This window comes from Mastigoproctus giganteus, chromosome 2 (assembly GCF_048544385.1).
Source record: "Mastigoproctus giganteus isolate SK-2022 chromosome 2, ASM4854438v1, whole genome shotgun sequence".
In the NCBI taxonomy this organism is placed as follows: domain Eukaryota; kingdom Metazoa; phylum Arthropoda; class Arachnida; order Uropygi; family Thelyphonidae; genus Mastigoproctus; species Mastigoproctus giganteus.
This window is the reverse complement of record NC_143576.1, coordinates 37,212,715-37,233,316: the sequence shown is the minus strand read 5'-3', so window position 1 is coordinate 37,233,316 and position 20,602 is coordinate 37,212,715. Positions and strand designations below refer to the sequence as shown.

At 40.0% G+C, this 20,602-nt stretch overlaps 1 protein-coding gene across 1 annotated transcript in view; it reads left to right on the top strand.

Moving 5' to 3' along the window:
* The window catches only part of LOC150089270 (spatacsin-like), a 445,059-nt gene that overhangs the window by 202,960 nt on the left and 221,497 nt on the right, over positions 1–20,602 (top strand). Inside the window, exon 10 of the mRNA XM_090389929.1 lies at positions 11,133–11,275. Within this exon, the coding sequence (XP_090246055.1) occupies positions 11,133–11,275 (143 nt within the window). The remainder of the gene's footprint in view (positions 1–11,132; positions 11,276–20,602) is intronic.

Below are 20,602 nucleotides of genomic sequence, written 5' to 3'. Positions count from 1 at the left end.
AAAGGCACAAAGGGTGATATTGTTATACACGTTGGCACTAATGATATTAAGAGTAGGAGACCAGCAGAATTACTTAACGAGTACAAGACAATGCTGAAAAAAAGCCGTGAGTTAGGGTTGAATTTGAAAGTATCTGCAATTCTGCCCAGACACGACGGGGGAGTATATGATGAGATCCTTGTCGATCAATTCGGCTCTGGAGAGATAGTGCAAGGCTCAAGGGGTAGAATTTTTTTCAGCGTGGTCTGTGCTTGTTAACAGGAGAGATTGCTTCTACAGGGATGGGATACACTTAAATAGAAAGAGTGCAAGTATATATTTCCTGATGCTATCGAGGCAGAGTTAGGTGTGTCAGAAAACTGCTAGCCTGCCTGGGGGGGGGGGATACAGAGACTAATAGATTAACAGTAGTCGCTAGCAGAGGTAAAAGTGATTCTTGCACTACTTCTAGTGAAATGCAATTAAGCAGCAACCTGGAAAGCAAGGCAATGGGAATTTCCAGGACTGCTAAATTCATAGGGGAACAAGTAAATACATGGGCTGTGTTAGGGTAACTAAAAGTAGAAACAGGTGCATGTATACTTGCATGTACACCAATTCTAGGAGTATAGTTGATAAATTTGATGAGCTTGAAGTGCTAATCAAGACATTCAAAGGCAGATATTGTTGGGTTGTCAGAGACATGGTGTCACACAGACATAAGCAGTGCAGAACTGGAATGTGGGGAGAACAATGTGTACAGAAAGGATAGACAGGACAGGACAGGAAGGGAGGAGGGGTTATGCTGTTAGTTAAGAAATGCATAAAATCTAAGGAAGCGCATAAAATCCAGTTGAGTGGACAATGCAATGTTGAGTCTGTTTCGTGTGACATAAGCACTGCGAAAGGAAAAATGAGAGTAGGTGTGTGTTATAGGTCTAATGAATCTGATGAGTATAATGAGCAATTGTCCAGAGAAATAGAGTAGGCCAGTAAATTAGAGTCTTATAATGGCAGATTTTAATTTCCCAGATATTGACTGGAATTTGTGGGTTGGTCACACACACACCAGCAAGGCTTTTGTAGATTTATTGGATGGTTGTTTTCTACAGCAGCCTGTTCGGGAGGCAACTAGAGGGATTAATACTCTTGATCTGATTATCAGTAGTGATTCTTCATGCATCAAGAATCTGCAGATAAAGGAACCACTACTTGGCAGTGATCACAGTGTGCTGAAGTGGGATTTACTCAAAGAGGTAACTACCATCAAGGGTAAAGGGAAGGGTTTTTGCTTTCGTAAAGGTGACTACGGTGGTCTGAGACAGTATTTAAATTCTATATGCTGGAACCAATAGAATTTAAACACTGCACACTGTTTTTATGCATAAGCATAAAAACAGTGTGTAGAAAGAAATGGAAAACTGTTAATAATGGCCATCAGATCTTTCCTGAAAAGAATTTTCCCTCTTCTCACATCACCTATCCATCCTCCTCTAATAGTTTGTCTAATTCTTCCTTGAATTTATTCAAACTATCCACTTCCACAATAACAGATGGAAATTTGTTCCAACATTCAACCACTCACAGGCTGAAGGTAAACTTATTTTATGTGCATCTATTTCTGCAACCATCCTTCCTCAATTTGAATTTATGCGCATGAAGAAGGGCATAAAATTCAAAAATACTTATTTGTAACATTGAATGTAAACCAGGTTACTATATTTATGTTTTTGTTTTTTTTTTTTAACTATGCTGTTGTTATAAATTATTTATGCTTGCAGTGTTCTAGAACACAAAATAAATAAAATATCCACTGAGAAATAATGATATACAGCTATGTAATAGGCTTTAAATCTTAGTGCAGCCTGCATTTAGATTAAAAAATAAAATTTTAAAAAATTACCTTTTTGCAATATTGGTAATGAGCATAGTATTGTTGTTTGAGAATTGTGTAAACAACATACATGGCTTAAATGAACTCTTAAATATAAAGTATAGCATTAGCATTAGCATTAGTAGAGGCATTTGATGCAAGAAAGCAAGCTTATGCAGCATCAGACAAAAAAAAAAAAAAAAAAAAAACCCACTTCCACTTCACCCCTCTGTTCGTTCAAAATACCTATCCAGCTGAGCCTTAAACTTATTTAGGCTATCAACCTCCACGACAAGGGATGGAAGTCTGTTCCACCAACCAACCACCCGCTGGCTAAAGGCAAATTTCCACACGTCTATCCTACATATCTTTCCTCAATTTGAATTTATGCCCTCTCAGGTGATTATTCTGAGCTAGAGGAAGAATCCCATCAGCATTGAGCATGCTCAAACCATTCAAGGCTTTATACACCTCTATCAGATCACCTCGCTGGTGCCTAGTCTCCAGACACTGTAATTTGCAAAACTTAAGCCTTTCTTCGTAAGAGCACCCCTTTGTTCCATTCACTAATCTTGTTGCCCTTCTCTGTACTCATTCCAGCAGCTCTACATCCTTCTTGAAATGAGGCCTCCAGACCTGTATACAGTACTCTAGGTGTGGCCTGACCATTGCCTTATACAAGGGAATACTCACCTCCTTATCCTTGCTGGAAAAATTCCTGTATATCATTGACAATACTCCATGAGCTACTCTTGCAGCCTGTCTGCACTGCTCAGAGAACTTCATATCTGCCTGCACAACCACCCCCAAGTCCCTTTCATTCTCTACCACTGTCAGTGTAGTACCACAGAGTTGATACGTTGCTCTGGGGTTGCTGTTTCCCATGTGTAGTACTTTACATTTGTCAATGTCAAACTTCATTTGCCACCTCTCAGCCCATCTGCTCAACCTTTCCAGATCCTGTTGCAGCAGCATAGTGTCAGTAGTGTCCTTGACAACCCTGCCAACCTTTGTATCGTCTGCAAACTTGGACATTAAGCTTGATATACCATCATCAATATCATTTATAAATACAGAAAACAATAATGGGCCCAACACTGAGCCCTGAGGGACTCCACTAATAACATCAGTCCACGATGAGCAGTGTCCATTGATTACCACTCTCTGTCTTCTCCCCCTCAACCACCCTCTGTCTTCTCCCCCTCAACCAACCCTTTATTCAAAGCAGCAATTTGCCTCCAATGTCACACTGCTCCAATTTGTGTAGCAGTCTTCCATGTTCAACAGTATCAAAAGCCTTTCTAAGATCCAAGTATATAATATCAAAGCTATTCCCTGCATCCAGTTCTTTTGTGACTGCATCATAGTATTCAATCAAATTGGTCAGGCAAGACTTCCCCTTAACAAAACCATGCTGTGTCCGAGCTATAACTGAAGTCTTGTCTAAATGATCCTGCAGTGCTTCTTTAACCAGTGCCTCCATTAATTTTCCTGGAACAGATGTTAAGCTCACAGGTCAGCAATTACTTGTGTCAGCCTTTGATCCTCCTTTGTGAATTGGGGTCACATTTGCACATTTTCAGTCTATGGGTACCTCCCCTGAGTCCAAGGAAGCTCTCATAATTATGGCTGAGGGTTTGCTTACTTCCTTTGCTGCCTCCTTTAATATAACTGGATAGATAAAACTACACTCAAGAACCATGTGAATTAGAGCAAAATGATGAGTTTATTGAGATTTGTCTATAAAATTATAAATTTAAATGAACTACAATTTTTATGCCTTGATGTAAATATGCATCCTTTTGAATGTGGTTCATGAATGAGTGCTGTAAAAGGAAAGGCACATGAAATAAAGAACTGTTCAATAGCGATACACTGATTGAACCATGGGACTGAAAAGGGCTGAACCATCTAGATCAGTATTTCTCAACCTACCTGGCTGAGAGTGTGCCGTGATACACTAATGTGCCACAGCACATTAGGGTCCGCAAGTATGCTTCGAAGTGTGCCACGGAAAATGCAAATTAAAAAAATAATAATAAATCAAACTTTTATTATAGAAATTAATTCAAAAAAAAATTTGTTTATTCACTCTGCATTGGTCCAAGCACCTTCCAGCGGTCAGTGTGACGCCACATTTTGATTCCTTGTGCTCGATCTGTTCACCTATACTACACAAATAATAAGTGTATTATTAAATATACCGAACAGAAATAGCTTCCTGTTTGTGAATATATGAGTATACTGGTGATTGTAGTGTGCCATAAAATTTTAGCGTCTTTAAAAGTATGTCGCAGCAACAAAAAAGTTGACAAACGGTGGTCTAGAGAGTACTATAAAAGCCATATACTTAGTTCACAGTTTCATATGTTCTTTGCTTATGTTGAAGCTATATCTAGTTTAGTGTTTTCCATGAGAAGAAAAGGTAAAATTTTTTGAAGATTATGCTTGCTGAATTTTAATTCTTTAGTTTGTGAGGCTACCTTGGTATGATGTTGGTAGCTCTTTGTCATCATAGTCCTGGTTCTTCCCATGATCTCCAAAATGTTATAAAAGGTATGCATTTGGTTCAAGTTTCATATGTTCTTTGCTAGTGTTGAAGTTATTTTATCAGTTTAGTATTTTCTACAAGAAGAAAAGATAAAATTTTTGAAGATAATGCTTACTGAATTTTAATTCTTTATTTGTGGGAAAAAAAAAAAAACATCCTTGGTGTATGTGTACTGATTTGTTATAATGGATCCACAGGCTAGGACATCAGGACTGGAAAGGAACAGGAATGGACAGCATGCTGATACTGAAATAGAATTCTATTCAAGTGATGCAGATTCTGAATCTCGTTCAGATGCATCTGTTGATTTTAGAATGCTACTAACAACACAGGCTGGTGTTACTTGGAGTGATGATTCTTTACAGTTAAAATCCCTTCCTTTTACTAAAAAAACAGTGCTTACTTGTTCCCGCACCTTAAAGAAGGGTCTCAAGGCACATAGAAAGGACCATCACAAATATAAGCAGCAATGAATGAGCTAAATTATATTAAGAATAACAATTAAATTATTCCAATTTAGACAAACACCCAATTACCTAATTTCTGTCACCCACTTATTAGTGGGTTTTGATTCCTCTTTAGGAATTGTTTTCTAGTTTGGTACATTGGAGTGAAAATGGCAGCCTCGGGGTCTTAATGAAAAACTGAAGTGAAGAGTTCATTGTCCTTAAGCCAACAGCATACCAGACTTGGAAACAATTTTCAAGGAGGAAAACATTGGAAATGTTTGAAATGTTGCCCTAAGTTAGTAGAATTACAGGAGACAGATGAAGATAGAAATCTTAAATATTAAATGTTTTAACAAAAATCTAACTTAATTTTATATTCAGCATACACTTCAGTGGTTGAATTTAAAAGAGTATAAACACCAGTAATTTCAGTGAAGGTGAAATGAAACTTAATTGTGATGTGTAGTAGCCCAAAGGAAACAGTTTTTCACCAATATCTCAATTGCTGTAATGCATATTCATGTGTAAATATCAAGGGGCATTTGAAAAATTCATAACCTGAGTATGAAAGGGTAGTGGAACAGTGTTAAAAATTTCTGTATTTAATGTTCAATACATCAAATAGTAATCCACCAAGTTTCATTCAGTTTCAGTAATTTTTTTTAATTAGAGGTCTTGAATTCAACAAAGTTGTATGGATGAGGAAAGATGAACAAAAGTCACTGTGCAGGCATCCAGTATTTGAGAAAAAAGAAATGACACTAAAGGCAATTCACAAGGATATGGTTACAACACTGAGGGAGGAGATACCTTCCTATTCCATGGTTAACAAGTAAACAGTAGAATATACATGAGGGAGGAGATACCTTACTATTCCGTGGTTAACAAGCAAACAGTAGAATATACACGAGGGAGAGAAAGCTTGGAAAATGCTGTGAAAAACCTGCAACATCCATCACACCAGATGTTGTTGCAGTGTGCATGGTATGGATGAGTGATTCATGAGAAACATTTTGGTACATTGCCAGTGTCTTGGGCATCTCATCTGAATATGTATACCACATAATAAGCTTCTCCCAATGAAAAAGGTGTCAGTAAAATGGGTCCTAAAGTTGTTGACAGCAGATTCAGAAATGCACAACAGTTGTCAAGTCGTGAACATTTGCATCATTTTCAAGCATATCCAGAAAAATCCTTGCAAGATTTGTGAGTTTGTTACTATGGATGCAACATGAGTCCTTTCACTTCCAGTCAGAGACAAAGGAGCAGTCCAAACACAGCTCTTCTCCCCATCAAAAGAAAGCCAAGTCTATTCCTTCTGCCGGAAAGGTGATGGCATAGGGTTTGTGACATGCTATTGGAGTATTGGCAATGGAGTAACTTCAGAAAGGCCAGACATCCACAGGGGTCATATTATGGAGACCTCATGAGACATTTGTGTGAAACCATCAAAGACAAATTCTGAGGGAAAACTCAGCAAAGGAGCCTTGTTTCACCAAGACAATGTGCCTGTTCACAAGTCTGTCATTGCCATGGCTGCACTGCATTAGTGCAGCTTTGAAATCTTGGACCATCCCCATATTCACTAGATCGAGTACCATCAGGCTTTCACCTATTTCCTAATTTGAAAAATACATGGCTGCCATCCATTTTACCATCAACAGTGATGTCATTATTGTAGTGGATGCATTCCTGGAGGCCCAACAGAAAATTTTCTTCACAGATGGAATCAAGGTACTGCAGCATCAGTGATAAAAATATAGTGATTCTAAAGAGAATATTTTGCAAAATAACACATTACAAGAATCTTCAAATAGACTCCTCCTGAGTATGGAGATCCTCCTGCTTCATACGCAGGTCACTGACTTTTTAAATGCCTTTTGTATTACAGAAAATCTTTATTTTCAAATTGGTGTGAGCTGGAAACTTAGCATTAGCATTAGTAGAGGCATTTGATGCAAGAAAGCAAGCTTATGCAGCATCAGCCAAAAAAAATAAATAAATAAATAAAAAATAACCACTTCCCTTCACCCCTCTGTTTGTTCGAAATACCTGTCCAGCTGAGCCTTAAACTTATTTAGGCTATCAACTTCCACGACAAGGGATGGAAGTCTATTCCACCAACCAACCACCCGCTGGCTAAAGGCAAATTTCCTCACGTCTATCCTACATCTGTCTTTTGAATTTATGCCCTCTCACGTGATTATTCTGAGCAAGAGGAAGAATCCCATCAGCATTGAGCATGCTCAAACCATTCAAGGCTTTATACACCTCTATCAGATTACCTCGCGTTTGCCTAGTCTCCAGACACTGTAATTTGCAAAACTTAAGCCTTTCTTCGTAAGAGCACCCCTTTGTTCCATTCACTAATCTTGTTGCCCTTCTCTGCATCTCTACATCCTTCTTGAAATGAGGCCTCCAGACCTGTATACAGTATTCTAGGTGTGGCCTGACCATTGCCTTATACAAGGGAATAATCACCTCCTTATCCCTCCTAGAAAAATTCCTATATATCATCGACAATACACCATGAGCTACTCTTGCAGCCCGTCTGCACTTCTCAGAAAACTTCATATCTGCCTGCACAACCACCCCCAGGTCACTCTCATTCTCTACTACTCTCAGTGTAGTACCACAGAATTGATACGTTGCTCTGGGTTTGCTGTTTCCCATATGTAATACTTTACATTTGTCAATGTTAAACTTCATTTGCCACCTCGAAGCCCATCTTCTCAACCTTTCCAGATCCTGTTGCAGTAGCATAGTGTCGGTAGTGTCCTTGACAACCCTGCCAACCTTCTTATCGTCTGCAAACTTGGACATTAAGCTTGATATACCACCATCAATATCATTTATAAATACAGAAAACAATAATGGACCCAATACTGAACCCTGAGGGACTCCACTAATAACATTAGTCCACGATGAGCAGTGTCCATTGATTACCACTGTCTGTCTTCTGCCACTCAACCACCCCTTTATCCATAGCAGCAATTTGCCTCCAGTGCCACACTGCTCCAGTTTGTGCAGCAGTCTTCCATATGCAACAGTATCAAAAGCCTTTCTAAGATCCAAGTATATAATATCAAAGTTATTCCCTGCATCCAGTTCTTTTGTGACTGCATCATAGTATCCAATCAAATTGGTCAGGCAAGACTTCCCCTTAACAAAAGCATGCTGTGTCCGAGCTATGACTGAAGTCTTGATGATCTAGATGATCCAGCAGTGCTTCTTTAACCAGTACCTCCATTAATTTTCCAGGAACAGAAGTTAAACTAACAGGTCTATAATTATTTGTGTCGCCCTTTGATCCTCCTTTGTGAATTGGGTTCACATTTGCACATCTCCAGTCCATGGGTACTTCCCCTGTGTCCAAGGAAGCTCTCATAATTATGGCTAAGGGTTTGCTTACTTCCTTTGCTGCCTCCTTTAATATAACTGGATAGATCCCATCCACCCCAGGTGCCTTTCTTGTATTTACCTTCAACAATTTCTCCTCCACTTCGCTCTCAGTTATTACAAGATTCTCTAGCTTACTGCCAGAGTTGAATACACCTCTGGCATTCCCCTCGCTGAATAACTCCTTGTGTGTGAATGTTGATGCAAAATATTCATTCAGTTTGTTAGCTACCTGAGCAGGATCATCAACAGTTGACCCATCGATATCAAGTGGACCAATCTGATTCATCCCCTTCCTTCTAGAGTTTACATAAGTAAAGAACTCTTTGCTGTTTTTCTTTGCTTCCCTTGCCAAAGATTTCTTGTAATGTGCCTTCGCCTGCCTAACCTCCTTTGTAACTTGGTAACAGATCAACTTGTATCTATCATAGGCTTCTGTGTCACGTGTTAATTTGTATGTATCCCATGCATTTTTCTTCTCTGCCATATGTCTCATTAGTTCATCTGACATCCACTTAGGCCTAAACCTTGAACAATATTTCTTAGTTGGTATGTAAAGCCTAGTAGCTACCAAGATAAGTTCTTTGAATGCTTCCCATTTTGAATTTGCTGTTGGTAACATCATCAGTTGGTTCCACTGTATAGAATTTAAATACTGTCTCAGTCCATCGTAGTCGCCTTTACGAAAGCAATAACCCTTCCCTTTACCCCTAATGGCAGTTACCTCTTTGAGTAAATCCCACTTCAGCACACTGTGATCACTGCCACCTAGTGGTTCATTTACGTGCAGATTCTTAATGCATGAAGAATCACTACTGATAATCAAATTAAGAGTATTACCCCCTCTAGTTGCCTCCCGAACATGCTGATGTAGAAAACAATCATCCAATAAATCCACAAAAGCCTTGCTAGTGTGTGAGTGACCAGCCCCCAAATTCCAGTCAATATCTGGGAAATTAAAATCCCCCATTATAAGACTCTCTGATTTACTGGCCCACTCTATTTCCCCATACAGTTTCTTATTATACTCATCAGAGTCATTAGGCCTATAGAACACTCCTACTCTCAAATTTGATCTCCCGATGCTTATGTCACACCAAACTGACTCGACTCTGCACTGTCCAGAAATGTCGACTGGCTTCACTTCCTTGGATTTTATATATTTCTTAACTAATAGCATAACCCCTCCTCCCTTCCTACCCTGTCTATCCTTTCTGTAGACATTGTACTCCCCAAATTCCAGTTCTGCATTCCTTATATCTGTGTGACACCACGTCTCTGAAATCTCCACAATATCTGCCTTTGATGTTTTGAGCAATACCTCAAATTCATCAAATTTATTTACTAAACTCCTAGCATTGGTGTACACGCAAGTATACATGCACCTGTTCTTTTTCATAGCTACCCTAACACAACCTATGTGTTTATTTGTACACCAGTGATTCCCAGCAGTCTCTGAACTATCCTGCATCTTATTTTCCAGGCTGCGGGTCATTCGAATAGAAGCAGTGCAAGAATCACTTTCACCTTTGCCAGTGGCTACTGTTAATTTATTAGTCCTTGTATCCCCCCAATCTAGCAGTTAACTAGGGTGACTTATGTCACCATAGTTAAAATTCTCTGAGGTTTTAAGTGGAATTAGGAAAGATTCAGTCCTTTTACACTTTTTTCCTGAAAAACATAGAATAACTTTGTTTCTGTACAGATAGCACTTACTCAAGTTGCTTAGTGTTGCCACAGTCTTCGATGGTGTTCTATTGTTTTGGTGCCTTTCCTAATGCAAGTTTAATTGACAATGTGCAATTTAAATTATCATGTTAAAAACGCTCGATTCAAGTCAGTAATTCTAGCAGTTCCTTGGACTTCTTTCTTTGCTGTTGTAATTCAGCTTTATAAAACACTGTGCCCAGAAGACCAATTTTTCTGCACCTACTAACAAATAAGTGCCACCACTGAAATGTACTGTACAGCTTCCACGCCAGTCTATTAAAATCAGTCCACTCAAGTTTTTTTTTTTCTTTCTTGTTGCCACAATTGTTTCCACAGCTGAATTACTGACACATACACTGCTTGAAACTAGACATATTTCAGGTGTACTATATATACATTATGCTTTAAAATTGTAAGCATATATTATTAAAGAATTTTTTTGTGCCTTCTTGTATTGCAGGTCTATATAAACAAATAAAACACAACTACATACAGATGTACTGTAATTCAATTATGCAAGTCACAGCAAAACTGAATCAGTAACACTAAATCCATTCACACACACCTACTCTCTCACTGCCATGCAAAGAGTGGTTTATTAGTGATAGTATAAAAATACTGTGAACTGTCTTTAACATTTATTTTGCTAGAATGGTCACCTTCTGTTATCCAAGATATTTCCAGAATGCCAGTACAGCAGTGCCAAAAACATTCCTTTTTTGAGAGAATGACAAAACTTTCTGTTGTTTTGCTCATGAAGACAGCATATGGCTGACAGTTCTAGCTATCTCAAGACTTGACTTCCATAACAGTACTTCAATCCTACTAACTTCGATTCGTGGCATTTCAAGTAAACGTCAAGCTCTCTGTTGAGTATGGAAACACTTTTTTTTAATTATTAAAATATATCTATGTTGTTCAAACCAAAATTGGTTAGGATTAGTATCTCTTCTTAAATGTCATTTAACAATACACTATGAAACAACATATTTTTTCGGTAAAGTGAGATCTGTTTTCAGTGTATCTTTTCTCTGATTACAAAATTTATGCCAAAATAGTGATTTTTTCAAGTTTTCAGTGTAATGCAGTGCAATCAAATACTTTGATCACACTGTATATATATATTATTTTTCTTATTATTTATCTGTTTTTATCATTATTTTTTTTATAGTGTTACATATTTCTGAAAGCTCACAATTGAATTTGAGTTCCTATCAAAGCAAAGTACTTACTGTGCTCGAACACCTCTGTAATCAAACATTATATGCAACAGTAGCTTGCAGAAGAATACTGATTCACTATTATGTGGCATCGGTAAGTATAATTAATTCCATAATGATTTAGCCATGTGATTCCTGCTTTTAATCTCCACAGTAAGGAGCCTCCAGGCTTTTGCTGCATCAGGCAAGAAATAATAATAACAACATCATAAAAATAAACTAAATAAATTATTAAAATAAAAATAAACTACTTGCGTATGTTTGTCTTCCCCCCCCCCCAAAAAAAAATAGTTAAATCAGAATGTTTGAAAACTAGGAACTGTGTAATTCTTTCATTATTTAAGTTTTTTTTTTTTTTTTTCTTTTTAGAGTACACTGTTATTAGTCATACAGTGAAGCCAGGTTTCTGCTGCACTAGAGTTAAAAAAAAAAAAAAAAAAAAAAAAAACACAATGTATGTTTCCCCCTCCCCCAGTAAATACCAATCCAGCTGGCCTTTGAAATTTCTCAAGCTATTAGCTTCACCTACACATGAAGAAGCTTATTTCAGATAATTAGCAATTGCCTGCTGAAGGGAAACTTCCTGCAGTACATTCTGCAGTTCTTTCCTAGTTTTTATTTATGTCTACATGGTTCTGTTGTCATTTAATACTACAAAAATTTTGCCCTTTTTTTTTTTTTTTTTTTTTTTATCCCTCTAAGGTTGCCAAACTCTGTAGCACACATATTTGAAAGTCCTTCCTTCCAACCTTATATGGGTCCCTTTTTCCCTATCAGTGCAATAGCCTGTCTTTGGACTTGTTGAAATAGCTCCATGTCTTTTCATAGGTTTAGCTCTCAAACCTGGACATACTATACCAAGTACAGTTTTTCAATTGCTTTTTTTACTGTGTAATTATAACCTTCCTATCTCTTCAAGCAATTGTTCAATAAATTAACAAGATACTGTTGGCTTTCCCTGCCACTTGTCTGCATTGAGAAGTTAGTGACTAGGTCACCTTGATAACCCTGAAATTCCTTTCTTCTTTTACTGATTTTAATTCAGCTTCTCCAGTCTATAAGTTATTTTGGAATTCTTATTTCACAAGTAGAACCTTAATATTACACAATTAAAACTTAGCTATCACATATCTAACCATCTCTGAATCCAATTCAAGTTGTCCTGAAAGAATGCTACCACTGATCATTAACCATTCACCATCTTTACATCTTCATCATCTGTGTTTGTAGTGACAGTGTTTGCTGATTTTTTGGTGTACCTGACCATATTTTTTTCTAGTAAAGTAAGATTCATTTTTAATGTACTTTTTCTCTGATTACATATTTTATGCCAAAATACTCCTATCGTGTGATTTTTTGAAAATTTTCATTATTTTATAGTAGAAAGCTGTACTTATGTGAGTAGAAAATAAATTACAATTGTATTTGAAAATTTCATTTCCTGATGAGCAACACCTGATGAGCCTAAATCATTAAGAGTTATTAATTACATTAGACACTTACTTATTAATTGCTTCACTAGAATATAAACAGTTCTAATAAATAAAATTCATGTTTAATATATGACTTGAAGTCAGTTTGTGCATTTGTATTAATTCATTATGCATAAAATGGAATAGGCTGAAATGTTGTAGCTGAAGTTTCTGTTATGTTTGTGTCAAGTATGTAATTGAACAGCACAAAAGAACAGTTTCTTCTGTGTTCAAGAAGCAGTTTCTTCTGTGTTGGGTGTATTTTCCCAATGACATTAAAGCCAGTCACAACTGATTCAAGCATTTCTATAAAACTGCACAGCCTGTATATAACAGGTGAAAAAATGAATACAGGGGGAGGATATTTGCTGAAGCAGATTTTTTTTTATATGTATTAACAAGATGAAACTTTTTTGGACGAGAATTTGTCTTGCATATTAATTTCAAAGAATGAAACAAAAGAAAACCAGGCTTCAAAATATCTAAGAACCAGTGCACACTTCTTTTTAGTGATGATAATCTTCAGCATGACATGAAGCCAAAGTTATTGCAGGTGTATTGCTCAAACTTCTTGAACTCTTAAAGTATTCAATAAAATAATATTATCAGTGATTCCAAATCATATAAGGAAACCATGGGTAAGTAGGACAGTGTTTGCTATCATGTGCCTGGCTACTTTTGACCTTTCATTGCATAATACTGTGCCACACATACCTTCAGAAACTAGGTGCTTCTTTTAGTCAATAATACTTCTGGCCACCCCATAAATGCTGAATATCCCACCACTAACATTGAAGTTGCCTCCTGATCAGCTCCATCCTGAAATCCATGGATGGATCAGGACATTTTATCTATTTTCAATTTGTATAGATGTAGCATCACTGAGATTCAACACCCACAGCCTAGATTCCAAGCTAGCTTGCACTTGGGCATCGCGTGACACAGAGACAACCCCCAAGGCAGAATGCGCTGGTCCCGAAGGAACTAGTAGTTGTTGGTGACTCTATTGTCAGCGAAACGGGGAACATGCTTTGTAAAAAAGATAGGTGGAACAGGACCAGGGTATGTCTGCCAGGGGCAAAGGTTGATGATGTTGTAGAGCGAATATCATCTTTTAAGGGCACAAAAGGTGATATAGTTGTACACGTTGGCATTAATAATATTAAGAGTAGGAGACCGGCAGAATTACTTAACAAGTACAGGTCACTGTTGAACAAAAGCCGAGAATTAGGGTTGAATTTGAAAGTGTCTGCAATTCTGCCCAGACACGATAGGAGGGAGTATATGATGAGAGCCTTGTCGATCAATTCGGCCCTGGAAAGATTGTGCAAGGCTCAAGGGGTAGAATTTTTTTCAGCCTGGACTGTACTTGTTAACAGGAGAGATTGCTTCTACAGGGATGGGATACACTTAAATAGAAAGGGTGCAAGAATATTTGCTGATGCTATCGAGGCAGTGTTAGGTGGGTCGGAAAACTGCTAGCTTGGGGGGGAGACAAAGACCAATAGATTGACAGTAGCCACTGGCAGAGGTGAAAGAGATTCTTGCACTGCTTCTATTAGAATGAGCAGAAGCCTGAAAAACAAGATGCATGGTATTTCAGAGACTGCTGGGAGCCATTGCGGTACAAATAAACACATGGGTTGTGTTAGGGTAGCTAAGAATAGAAACAGGTGCAGGTATACTTGCGTGTACACCAATGCTAGGAGTTTAGTAAATAAATTTGATGAATTTGAGGTATTGCTCAAAACATCAAAGGCAGATATTGTTGGGATATCAGAGACGTGGTGTCACACAGATATAAGGGATGCAGAACTGCAATTTGGGGAGTACAACGTCTACAGAAAGGATAGACAGGATAGGAAGGGGGGAGGGGTTATGCTATTAGTTAAGAAACACATAAAAACCAAGGAAGTGAAGCCAGTCGACATCGCTGGACAGTGCAGTGTTGAGTCAGTTTGGTGTGACATAAGCATTGGGAGATCAAAATTGAGAGTAGGAGTGTGCTATAGGCCTAATGACTCTGATGAGTATAATAAGGAACTGTACAGGGAAATAGAGTGGGCTAGTAAATCAGAGAGTCTTATAATGGGAGATTTTAATTTCCCAGATATTGACTGGAATTTGGGGGCTGGTTACTCACACACTAGCAGGGCTTTTGTGGATTTATTGGATGATTGTTTTCTACATCAGCATGTTCAGGAGGCAACTAGAGGGAGTAATACTCTTGATTTGATTATCAGCAGTGATTCTTCATGCATTAAGAATCTGCAGATAAATGAACCACTAGGTGGCAGTGATCACAGTGTGCTGAAGTGGGATTTACTGAAAGAGGTAACTACCATTAGGGGTAAAGGGAAGGGTTATTGCTTCCGTAAAGGCGACTACGATGGACTGAGACAGTATTTAAATTCTATACAGTGGGACCAACTGATGATGTTACCAACAGCAAATTCAAAATGGGAAGCATTCAAAGAACGTATCTTGGAAGCTACTAGGCTTTACATACCAACTAAGAAATATTGTTCAAGGTTTAGGCCAAAATGGATGTCAGATGAACTAATGAGGCATATGGCAGAGAAGAAAAATGAATGGGATACTTACAAATTAACACATGACACAGAAGCCTATGATAGATACAAGTTGATATGCAACCAAGTTACAAAGGAGGTTAGGCAGGCGAAGGCAGATTACGAGAAATCCTTGGCAAGGGATGCAAAGAAAAACAGCAAAGAGTTCTTTACTTATGTAAACTCTAGAAGGAAGGGGATGAATCAGATTGGTCCACTTGATATTGATGGGTTAACTGTTGATGATCCTGCTCAGGTAGCTAACAAACTAAATGAATATTTTGCATCGACATTCACACATGAGGAGTTATTCAGCAAGGGGAATGCCAGAGGTGTATTCAACTCTAGCAGTAAGCTACAGAATCTTGAAATAACTGGGAGTAAAGTGGAGGAGAAACTGTTGAAGATAAACACAAGAAAGGCACCCGGGGTGGATGGGATCTATCCAGTTATATTAAAGGAGGCAGCAAAGGAAGTAAGCAAACCCTTAGCCATAATTATGAGAGCTTCCTTGGACTCAGGGGAGGTACCCATAGACTGGAAATGTGCAAATGTGACCCCAACTCACAAAGGAGGATCAAAGGCTGACACAAGTAACTATAGACCTGTGAGCTTAACTTCTGTTCAAGGAAAATTAATGGAGGCACTGGTTAAAGAAGCACTGCAGGATCATTTAGACAAGACTTCAGTTATAGCTCGGACACAGCATGGTTTTGTTAAGGGGAAGTCTTGCCTGACCAACTTGATTGGATACTATGATGCAGTCACAAAAGAACTGGATGCAGGGAATAACTTTGATATTATATACTTGGATCTTAGAAAGGCTTTTGATACTGTTGCACATGGAAGACTGCTACACAAATTGGAGCAGTGTGACATTGGAGGCAAATTGCTGCTATGGATAAAGGGGTGGTTGAGTGGGAGAAGACAGAGAGTGGTAATCAATGGACACTGCTCATCGTGGACTCATCGTGGTCCATTATTGTTTTCTGTATTTATAAATGATATTGATGATGGTATATCAAGCTTAATGTCCAAGTTTGCAGATGATACAAAGGTTGGCAGGGTTGTCAAGGACACTACTGACACTACACTGCTGCAACAGGATCTGGAAAGGTTGAGCAGATGGGCTTCGAGGTGGCAAATGAAGTTTAACATTGACAAATGTAAAGTACTACACATGGGAAACAGCAACCCCAGAGCAACGTATCAACTCTGTGGTACTACACTGACAGTGGTAGAGAATGAAAGGGACTTGGGGGTGATTGTGCAGGCAGATATGAAGTTCTCTGAGCAGTGCAGACGGGCTGCAAGAGTAGCTAATGGAGTATTGTCAATGATATACAGGAATTTTTCCAGCAGGGATAAGGAGGTGATTATTCCATTGTACAAGGCAATGGTCAGGCCACACCTAGAGTACTGTATACAGGTCTGGAGGCCTCATTTCAAGAAGGATGTAGAGCTGCTGGAACGAGTACAGAGAAGGGCAACAAGATTAGTGAATGGAACAAAGGGGTGCTCTTACGAAGAAAGGCTTAAGTTTTGCAAATTACAGTGTCTGGAGACTAGGCACCAGCGAGGTGATCTGATAGAGGTGTATAAAGCCTTGAATGGTTTAAGCATGCTCAATGCTGATGGGATTCTTACTCTAGCTCAGAAAAATCACCTGAGAGGGCATAAATTCAAATTGAGGAAAGACAGATGTAGGATAGACGTGCGGAAATTTGCCTTTAGCCAGCGGGTGGTTGGTTGGTTGGTGGAACAGACTGCCATCCCTTGTGGTGGAGGTTGATAGCCTAAATAAGTTTAAGGCTCAGCTGGACATGTATTTTGAACGAACAGAGGGGTGAAGTGGAAGTGGGTTTTTTTTTTTTTTTTTTGGCTGATGCTGCATAAGCTTGCTTTCTTGCATCAAATGCCTCTACTAATGCTAATGCTAAATGTATTTGACATGTGTTGTGACCCATAGAAACTTGGAAAGGCAGAGTGGTATCTATTGGTTTCGAGGCCATCTTTAACACACCACTTTTGATCCTGCTTTGAGAAAATAAGAGGTCTAGGATCAGATATTTATTTAAAGTATACCCAGTAAAATAAAATAAAATAAAATATTTCCAGAAGCTTTCTGAACTCGTGTCCCTTTCTCAACTGACAGAATTTTTGAATACATTACAAGCAAACTGTGGCACGTTACACATTCGTCATTGTTGTAGCACGGACGTGTGCTGCCTTGCGCCAGTGATCATCCATCAATAAAACGGTTGTCTCCAGGATTGGATGTATACGCATGCCTTTCTGGCGATTTAATGCCTTAGGGTTGTTCATTATGTTTAGTGACTCTAGCCATAGGCGGTGGCGAAAGTGTCGCGCGTGGTCCACTATCTCAAAGTCGCGCTTGGGGTCAAGATCGTGGTTGGTAGCCCAAAAATGTTCTGCAAGCGCGGACTGGTCAGTTTCGGCAAGCCGGATTGCTCTGTCGTGTTCCGTGAGGCGATCCTGGAGACGTCTCGATGTCTCACCTACGTAGCAACTGTTACAGGCCCTACAGGTGATACGGTACACTACATTGCTGCGTAAGACAGGTGTGACAGGGGTCTTCACACTGGAGACAAGTGAACGTAGGTTCCTACCTGGTAATTGTACACATTTTATGTTGTAACTTCTCAGGATCTTCGAGATACGTCCTGACACTCCTGGATAGTACGGAATGTAGGCGGATGATATGCCGACTTGCTTTGGAGGTCTTGGGTTGGAAGTAAGTTCTTGTGCCTGTAACAAGCATCTGTTTAGTACATGGGATGGATAACCGCATCTGGTTAAGTCCGCCTTCACACGGGAGATCTCGTTACGTCTAATTGTGTCGGTGCTGGAATGGCTCCAGGCCCTGGAGAACAGGGTGCGGGCAGTGCTATTGAGATGGCTTGGAGCGTGGCCGGACCCGTAGTTGGTGAATTGACCGCACCACATGGGTTTGCGGTATACTGAGGTCTCTAGATGTGGGCCTACGCGATGCACTAGCACGTCCAGAAACGGGAGCGAACCGTCCACCTCTGATTCTACGGTAAACTTGATGAAATTGGATAGAGAGTTGAGGTATTCTAGTAGTACCGTTTCAGAACCACGTGGTATTATGGTAAAAATATCGTCGACATATCTACACCACGTTGTAATAGGTGTAGGTGGGTTCTGGTGTATCTGCTTCTCCAGATCTTCCATGGCGATGTTAGCTACTACGGAACTGACAGGGGCACCCATAGCAGTGCCATGTACTTGTTTGTAGAGTGAGTCTTCAAAGGTGAAGATGCTGCTAGAGAGGCATAGGTTGAGGGCGGTACAGATGTCATCAGTGGATAGTGACGTCCTGGATTGGAGGCTTAAGTCGCTCTCAAGGAGCCTTCTGGCGCAGTGCACGGCCTGTTGGACGGGAATCGAGGTGAATAAAGAAACCACGTCAAATGATGCCATGACAGAGTTATCAGGGATTGAAATGTCCTTAATGGTGTTAATGAATTCACTGCTGTTTTTAACGGTGTGAGATGTATTACCTATAAGAGGCGAGAGGAGGCTCGCGATGTGTTTGGACAGTTCATACGTTGGGGCACTGCAGCAAGACACTATAGGTCTGAGAGGAATACCCGGTTTATGGATCTTTGGTAATCCGTAGAATTGTGGTAGTTGGCAGCCAGTAGCACGCAGAAGATGGTGAGTCGCGGTCGGGATCTTCTTATCTTTAAGCCATGCGTGGACAAGTTTATTAACATTTGCTTCCAGACGTTTCAAGACTCTAACGGGAGGATCAGGTAGAGGTTCATATACGTTAGGATCGAGTAATAGGGCCAAGGCTTTCTCTCGGTAGGCTGATCGGTCCAGCACAACAGTCCGGCGCCCTTTATCCGCAGGAAGTACAACGATGGAGTTGTCTTTTCTTATAGATGACAGGGCGCCACGTTGGCGGTGGTTGAGGTTTGAGCACGTTTTTCGTGCAACACTCGAAAAACGTGCTCAAACCTCAACCACCGCCAACGTGCCGCCCTGTCATCTATAAGAAAAGACAACTCCATCGTTGTACTTCCTGCGGATAAAGGGCGCCGGACTGTTGTGCTGGACCGATCAGCCTACCGAGAGAAAGCCTTGGCCCTATTACTCGATCCTAACGTATATGAACCTCTACCTGATCCTCCCGTTAGAGTCTTGAAACGTCTGGAAGCAAATGTTAATAAACTTGTCCACGCATGGCTTAAAGATAAGAAGATCCCGACCGCGACTCACCATCTTCTGCGTGCTACTGGCTGCCAACTACCACAATTCTACGGATTACCAAAGATCCATAAACCGGGTATTCCTCTCAGACCTATAGTGTCTTGCTGCAGTGCCCCAACGTATGAACTGTCCAAACACATCGCGAGCCTCCTCTCGCCTCTTATAGGTAATACATCTCACACCGTTAAAAACAGCAGTGAATTCATTAACACCATTAAGGACATTTCAATCCCTGATAACTCTGTCATGGCATCATTTGACGTGGTTTCTTTATTCACCTCGATTCCCGTCCAACAGGCCGTGCACTGCGCCAGAAGGCTCCTTGAGAGCGACTTAAGCCTCCAATCCAGGACGTCACTATCCACTGATGACATCTGTACCGCCCTCAACCTATGCCTCTCTAGCAGCATCTTCACCTTTGAAGACTCACTCTACAAACAAGTACATGGCACTGCTATGGGTGCCCCTGTCAGTTCCGTAGTAGCTAACATCGCCATGGAAGATCTGGAGAAGCAGATACACCAGAACCCACCTACACCTATTACAACGTGGTGTAGATATGTCGACGATATTTTTACCATAATACCACGTGGTTCTGAAACGGTACTACTAGAATACCTCAACTCTCTATCCAATTTCATCAAGTTTACCGTAGAATCAGAGGTGGACGGTTCGCTCCCGTTTCTGGACGTGCTAGTGCATCGCGTAGGCCCACATCTAGAGACCTCAGTATACCGCAAACCCATGTGGTGCGGTCAATTCACCAACTACGGGTCCGGCCACGCTCCAAGCCATCTCAATAGCACTGCCCGCACCCTGTTCTCCAGGGCCTGGAGCCATTCCAGCACCGACACAATTAGACGTAACGAGATCTCCCGTGTGAAGGCGGACTTAACCAGATGCGGTTATCCATCCCATGTACTAAACAGATGCTTGTTACAGGCACAAGAACTTACTTCCAACCCAAGACCTCCGAAGCAAGTCGGCATATCATCCGCCTACATTCCGTACTATCCAGGAGTGTCAGGACGTATCTCGAAGATCCTGAGAAGTTACAACATAAAATGTGTACAATTACCAGGTAGGAACCTACGTTCACTTGTCTCCAGTGTGAAGACC